The sequence below is a fragment of the Centroberyx affinis genome, unplaced genomic scaffold (assembly GCF_046629955.1).
Source record: "Centroberyx affinis isolate AG114_WGS23_722 - 3 ecotype Tasmania unplaced genomic scaffold, CSIRO-AGI_Caff_v1 ptg002405l_1, whole genome shotgun sequence".
NCBI classification, from domain to species: Eukaryota; Metazoa; Chordata; class Actinopteri; order Beryciformes; family Berycidae; genus Centroberyx; species Centroberyx affinis.
This window is the reverse complement of record NW_027280655.1, coordinates 80,871-88,515: the sequence shown is the minus strand read 5'-3', so window position 1 is coordinate 88,515 and position 7,645 is coordinate 80,871. Positions and strand designations below refer to the sequence as shown.

At 44.5% G+C, this 7,645-nt stretch overlaps 1 protein-coding gene across 1 annotated transcript; it reads left to right on the top strand.

The window, feature by feature from the left end:
* The first annotated feature begins 309 nt into the window (after positions 1-309).
* LOC139656183 (uncharacterized) lies at positions 310-4,267 on the top strand. The gene is made up of 3 exons (XM_071533687.1): positions 310-795; positions 2,733-2,793; positions 3,118-4,267. Exons 1-3 carry the CDS (start codon positions 463-465, stop codon positions 4,026-4,028), a joined length of 1,305 nt encoding a protein of 434 aa, XP_071389788.1. The 5' UTR covers positions 310-462; the 3' UTR covers positions 4,029-4,267.
* The last annotated feature ends 3,378 nt before the right edge of the window (positions 4,268-7,645 follow it).

Sequence of the window (7,645 nt, the reverse complement as noted above, 5' to 3'; positions counted from 1 at the left end):
TTATTTTGAGATACTAAGTCATTATTTGGAAAAAGTTTCTCATTATAATGACTTACAGGGTTATGTTTTGTTTTTTTCATCACACTGGCTTCCATAGGATAGAACTATTAAGGAAGTAAACATATGGGTTCACTCACAAGGTGCAATTGGAAATGGGGGGGGGGGCTTCTGTAACAACCCACCCCTTCCTGCTGTGAACGCCAGTGTCTCTGTCACAATTCCATTTGAAAGACTCTTATTTTGAAATAAACAGTGCAGTTCCGGAAGCGCGAGCCGAAGGGAAAAAACAATTCCCTTCCTTTGTAGTCGAGAGACAGGCAGCTCTAATGTCCACACAGAAGTAGTCAGCGGCGGCAATTCAACGGCATCGCGCTTTTCAAACACTATTGATGCCTTCATATTGGTGATCAGGTGGAGTTTGAGTCCGGTTCGGTTCGTCGGAGAAGCGGAGCGGCCGTTAATATGAACGGCAAGGCTTTACACGAGCAGCTGTCCATCATCATGGGGGCGTTGACCAAAGCGGCCGTGGCGGAGATCTGCGAAGTCGTCGATGAAGGTTATGCGGTTCTGCAGATGGAAATAACGAGGAGTCACAAGGAAAACGAGGACCTGAAGAAGAAGCTGCACCTGATCGAGTCCATCATCGTGCGGGGGAACAGCGGGAAAGCGGCCGCCGAGGCCCCGGTCCCCGCTGTGGAGGACACCCAGGCGGACGGGAGCAGGCAGCAGGACGGGGAGGGAGGAGGAGGAGTGACCGCCGGAGGAGACGAAGAAGCTACGGTTACTGTCCGAGAGGTAAACACCTGACCGTTAAAAACCCCCAGAAACACTCAGAGTTTACGTTGAAGATGTGTCCTACTTGGCTTTTTTTTTTTTTTTTTTTTTTAACATGTAATGACTTTGGTATTTTCTGGTAATGACAGTGATTATTTTGTTGAAGATGTGTTTTACAGTGAATTTTAGTAGGCTAAGGAGTAATGCTGAAACAATTAACTTCTATTAAAGTCTCAATTAACGTGTAGTTGATCGTTTAGTCGATCAACAGAAAATTAATCAATTATAATTTTGAAAATGGATTGTTTTAGATATTTATCAACAAAAAATAGCAGCAACTCACAGCTCCTCTTAACACATTACTTCATAAAGTGGGCTATATTAGAGCACATGAAGCCATTTAATTGTGTCATATGTGCATTTACACCTTAAAAAATAAACTATTCAAATAAATAGGCTAAAGTACGGAAGCCGAGAACGGCCGTGCTTGCAATTATTTTTTTAATGCCGTTATCACGAGTTAATTATCTCGTTATCTCAAGAAAACAAGACACAATGCAATTTCTGCCTGTGTTAGACCTAGACTGAAGTAGGCTACAGTCTGATCAATAATGTGTGTAATCTGTTGATCAATAATGGATACTCCTTGATCTGACATTTTCAGTTTAAATCAGTTGCTACAGTTGTCAAGACGCCATCTCCGCGTGCTGGCATGGCACTCCTGATCTCTGATAAACATTATAAATAATAAGAGGAAACGACATTTTGTTTTCTCGTGATAACGGGTTGATTATCTCATTATCTCGAGATAACAAAACTCGTTTTCTCGAGATCACGAGATAATTAACTCGTGATCTCGAGATAACAGCATTAAAAAAAATAATTGCAAGCACGGCCGTTCTCTACGGAAGCCGAGAACGGCCGTGCTTGCAATTATTTTTCGAGAGAGCGAGCTTGCTTTGTTATCTCGAGATAACGAGCTAATCAACCCGTTATCACGAGAAAACAAAATGTCGTTTCCTCTTATTACTTATAATGTTTATCAGAGATCAGGAGTGCCATGCCAGCATGCATAGATGGCGTCTTGACAACTGACAACAACGTAACTGCAGCAAACAAAACTACACATTTATGCCTTGACTTCCTGCTCAGTTATGAATCCTCCCCGACAGTCATGACAGTGATCCTGAAGGATGAAATCAGGTGTGATCAAATGAACCAGACACTCATTTTCGAATTCTCCATAATTATCCCGTGATCTCCGGAAAACAAAAGTTGTTTTCTCGTGATAAATCATCTTGTTATCTCGGCTGTTTGTTTTCTCGAGATAACTAAATGGATGGAAATGGATTGCATTTATATGGCGCTTTTATCAAAAGTGCTTTACAACATGCCTACATTCACACATTCACACACACATTCACACACCGATGGCGGCAAGCTACCACGCAGGGTGCTGGCTCAACCATCGGGAGCAATTTGGGGTTCAGTATCTTGCCCAAGGACACTTCGACAAGCGGACTGGAGGAGCCGGGGATCGAACCACCGACCTTCTGACTAGTGGACGACCCGCTCTACCTCCTGAGCCACAGCCGCCCCAACGATAACGAGATAAATTAACCCGTTATCTCGAGAAAACAAGCTTTGTTATCACGAGATAACGAAATAATTAACTCGTGATCTCCAGATAACGGCGTTAAAAACATAATTGCAAGCACGGCCGTTCTCGGCTTCCATACTAATGTCTAAGAACAGTTCAGTTGTTAAAGGAGTGTTAGGCAGTGTGTGTATTCATATAACATTAATATCACATGTATTAAATGCATTATTGACATGACTACTTACCTAGTTAATTTACATGTCATAAACTTGAATTGCACTCATCATTCATTCATGACATTAATATTGTAATTCTTTGAGCTGTGTTACTGAAAGCTTTCAATGAATACTTTCCTCAGCTTCCAGATGTGGTGCTGATCAAGGATGAAGACTCAGACAGTAATGACACCTTTGATGAAGGTCGGTATGTTAGGCACTGGATGCATTTAGTCGACACAGTAAAACAGAAGGAATCCTGTAAGGGAAATGTAGCTCCATGAGTAGCAGGTAGCATCTCTCAGGTCACAAATGTAAAGTTTATGTCTGTTGGAATAGTTGGTTGAGAAAAAGAGTTTTAAGAGTTCTTGTAGCTTAATGGGCAGAGCAAGGCATTAACAGTGTCAGGGCTGGAGGCTCGATGCACCAGGCGTGGAAGTAACTAATTACATTTACTCATGTTACTGTAATTGAGTAGCATTTTTGTATGAAGTATTGTACTTCACATAACATTTCTCTTTCTGTCAGGTACCAGGACATCTGCAGATGCCGCTTCATCACAGATCAGGAGCATGAAGAGACACTGGCCGGGAAGCGAGGAGGGCGTCTGCCAGGCCGAGAGGAAGAAATCCTCTGAGCAGGCCAGACTCTGCGGCGGGTCGCAGAAGAAGCCGGTTCCCCAGTACACGCTGGACTCTCCCGGCAGCGAGCCCGGGTGTTCCAGCCAGCTGGACGACGAGAAGGAGGCCGGGGAGTCGGGCGGCTCCTACTCCTCGCGGATGGACCCGGACGTGCAGCTGGTCCACCAGGAATGCCCGCTGGTTCCTGCGATGTCGAGCGCAAACAGACAGGCGGCGTATTACGGAGGCTCCAACGCCCTGATGGAGTCTCAGTCTCCCACAAACAAAGGAGAGCTGGACCTGAGTTTGACCTGGACCAAACAATCCAAAAGCCACATGGCTTTCGCTCAGTTTCACCAGAGCGAAAGCGTCGACAGCGACGCGTTCGGCCTGAAGCTGATAAGCGTCTCGGGCTCGATTTCCGCCGACTGCCAACTGTCCGAAAGCAGCAACTCCGGGTTCGAGTTCGAGGACGCGGACATGATGAACTTTGGCCTCTACAGGGACCCGTCCGGCCGGCCGCAGCACTGCAACGGCCAGATGAGCGCCGGCGCCAAAGGGAAGCGCTTCATTTGTTCCATCTGCAGTAAGACTTACGCCACGTCGCAAAACCTGGAGGTTCACATGCGGATTCACACGGGGGAAAGGCCGTTCAGCTGCGCCCAGTGCGGCAAGAAGTTCACCCAGTCGGCTCACCTGAAGTCCCACCTGAGCGTCCACTCCGGAGAGCGGCCGTACTCCTGCGCACTCTGCTCCAAAAGCTTCATTGTGAAATACAGCCTCAAGTTACACATGAAGAAATGCCACTCCACCGTCTGAGAGACTGGCTGTTTCAGCTGGGAGGAGAGCACAGATCATTCACTGGTTGCATTGGTTTCATTCCAAAATGCTATTTATAGAAAAACTTGAAATTCATCAGTCAGTAGTTTGAAACTGTAGGTCATTTTGTCTTTAAAAGGCACATAATTTAAAATACCTAAACACTAATATGCTTTTCCAGAATGAGTTTTGCTTTAAGCAGTAATTCTGTAAGAGTATATGTCACATTTTTGTAAAATAGCGGATGCCTCATTAGGGCCCGAGCACGACTTCGTGCGAAGCCCTATTGAAATTGAAGGAATTCTTATTATTATTTTTCTTCTTAGGCCAAATAAATCGCGTTTTTGAGGGCCTAAACGTGCATGAAAAGTTGCGAAACTTTGCACACGCGTCAGAAGTGGTGAAAAATTATATATTTTATGGGTCTCGCGCATGGGTGTGGCAAAATGGCTCGATAGCGCCCCCTACAAAATTTCAACGAAATACTCCACGCCGTACGTTTGTCCTAGACGCACGAAACTTGGTAGGCACGTGTATCATGTCCAGACTTAAAAAAAAGTCTGTTGGTTCCATGCGCCTAAACCCAACAGGAAGTCCGCCATTTTGAATTGATTGTGTCATTTTTGGGCGTTTTTGGCCATTTGCAGGGGTCGTACTTTAACGAACTCCTCCTAGGGAAATGATCGGATCCACATCAAACTTGGTCAGCGTGTATAAAAGAGCTGGACGATGAAAAGTTATCAAAAGCTTGAGTTTTCGTCACACGGCGTGGGCGTGGTGAGGCGGCGAATTTCCACATTTCGCCACGAAACAGGAAGTGGCTTGTAACTGGCCTGTACATGGTCACATCTGGACCAAACTTCACACGTTGGATGAGAGTCCCGGCCTGAACACATCTACATGCCGATATTCGGTTATAGTCATAGCGCCACCTACTGGAGACAGGAAGCTGTGTGAATTTGCAGGGGTCGTACTTTAACGAACTCCTCCTAGGCGGTTGATCGGATTCACGTCAAACTTGGTCAGCGTGTATAAAAGAGTTTGACGATGAAAAGTTATCAAAAGCTTGAGTTTTCATCACACGGCGTGGGCGTGGCGTGGCGTCGAATTTCGATGTTTCGCCATGAAACAGGAAGCTGCGTTAACTTGAGTTTACGTCGTCCGATCAGCACCGGATTTCACATGCTGGACAAGAGTCCAGGCCTGAGGACATCTACAGGCCGATTAGGAGCAATAGTCATTGCGCCACCTACTGGCGACACGAAACAGGAAGTGGGTTGTAACGCGACTGTACGTGGTCACATCTGGCCCAAATTTGACACGTTTGACTAGAGTCCAGGCCTGAATACATCTACAGGCCGATATTCGGTTATAGTCATAGCGCCTCCTACTGGCGACAGGAAGTTGTGAGAACTTGAGCGTACATTGTCCGATCTGCACCGGATTTCACGTGCTGGACCAGAGTCCAGGTCTGAGGACATCTACAGGTCGATTAGGAGTCATAGTCATAGCGCCACCTACTGGCGACAGGAAGTTGTGTGAACTTGAGCGTACGTTGTCCGATCTGCACCGGATTTCACATGCTGGACGAGAGTCCAGGCCTGAGGACGTCTACATGCCCCGCGGCTGCAGCACACCCCGACTTGCACACGGAGGCGAGGGCCCGCTCATCACTGCTTGCAGTTTTAATTTTGGAATGAAACTTCAAATGTGTAACAGTTTAACGGCACTAATGAAGTTTCCAACGAACAGTGTCTGTGCTGTTCAGAAACATGCCAGAAAGACTGGAAGTCTGGTGTAGAGACAAAAAGCCATTTCACAAAAAGTTACTTCAGAGGTCAGTTAATGATTGTGTAATAAAGCCAATTCCAAGTCACATTCATGTGCGTCCGTCGCACTCGGCGAATAAAAGAAATCTGAAATTATTTTGCATCGATTATTACCTTTGTAAATATAGATTATGTGTGTCGTCACATAGTTCAGGGTGTTTAGCCCAAAGGTTCCACAACAAGAGTTCAATTGCAAACATTTTTGTCTTCAAGATTAAAGGAGTCTTTCACACAAATAACCGTTTTTCAACCATCCATTTCCAATTCAGTTACATTTTCTGATACTCTATTTATCCCCAAAGGAGATAGTCTCTTCTCTCTTGCCCCTCTCCAGAGAGGTCAGAGGTCACAGTCAGCTCTAAACAGCAGCCCCCGGGCTTCCAGCTGATAGACAGTCATAGACAGCGTAAAGGCACGGGAACATTGTGATTGTGTTTATTAAATTTTCGACAAATGTATGATCTTCCATTGTTATTTAGTTCAGGAAATTAACATTAAATTGCTGTTAGGATAAGAACGTTATATAAAATAGCTGGATAAGAACGTGATAGCGTTATGTTGTCATGACAACTGAGCCAGCGATGGGGTCAAAGTTCAATCCAATTTAAGTTCGTCCGTCGCTGGAAGGATAAACAATATGTCGACTGACGATAGAATATGATCATCGCCGGTGGCAACCATCATAAATCACTGTACTATAAACTGTCCTTTACTCATGATGCCTCTCTGCTGCCCAGTTTGTCCCATTTCTGAATGAAAAGATGAATGTTGTGTGTATTTTCTGAATCCATGAATGTATTCAATATTCAAACTCAAAACTCTTCAGAAGTCACCGGTCCTCTGCCATCTTCAGACGGACTGAAATGTTCTCTGACTCCACTGTTTGGAAACTACTCAGTTGTACAAAGAGTAGAATCACACCTCCAGTTGCTTTACTTTAGTCTGAACCAGATAGGAAAAGTTGACTGTTGTATTTTTGTATTTGGTTTGTTTAGGTTCAAACTGACCAATTACAAGCCAGCCTGGGCAGAGCTGTTTATTGGACAGAGTTTTGGTAAATGCGTCAAAGCAAATGTGATTCCAGTTCCTGTAACTGTCTGTCTCTTCTTCTGTGGTTTTCATACCGGTTAAGAACACATGAAGAAACAGCTGAATATGAGCATCAGTCCAGACTTCATTTTGTTCTGCTAGGTTTTCCAAGCATGAGGAACCGCATCCGGCTCCTTATTACCCATAATCCTTTGTGTTTTGGGGTGGTTTCCTGTGGTCGGTTCAGACTTCCAGCAGTGTGTGTGGCAGCAGGCCGGCCGGCTGGTTTGACAGTCTGGAGGTGAACGCTCCCGGGTTGGACGGCCTGTCTCTGTCCTCGGTCAGAACACTAAACTCTTCCTGCTCACTCACTGGAAATCAATCCGGCTAAATACCTGAAATGTAAATAAAATGTTACAGATATTATGAGATTTTTATGAGATTTATTTGACCTATTCCACTTCAAATAAAAGAAACTTTTAACAGTACTGGTTGTCTTGATTTTCTTTCTTTTTTTCTTTTTTTCATTTATTATTATTCAGGGTTTATTCTAATGATAGCACTTGCCAGGTTACTGTTTATATATATAATTATTATCTCTTAATCCAAATCCATCTTATGCACAGTGAAGTATAAGCCATAATTGGCTGAATGTAGTCAATGCTGCACATTTCCTGTAAAAATGCTCTTAGCACTGGACTGTAAACGTCTGTAAATCTATTGCCGTCACAAGGAAAATTCTTTTTTTTTTACCAGTAA

Excerpts from the sequence above, each read along its gene's own strand:
- LOC139656183 (XM_071533687.1), top strand. The coding sequence starts at position 463 with ATGAACGGCAAGGCTTTACACGAGCAGCTGTCCATCATCATGGGGGCG. Across the intron at positions 796-2,732 it reads CTACGGTTACTGTCCGAGAG|CTTCCAGATGTGGTGCTGAT; the intron begins GTAAACACCTGA and ends TACTTTCCTCAG. Across the intron at positions 2,794-3,117 it reads TAATGACACCTTTGATGAAG|GTACCAGGACATCTGCAGAT; the intron begins GTCGGTATGTTA and ends TCTTTCTGTCAG.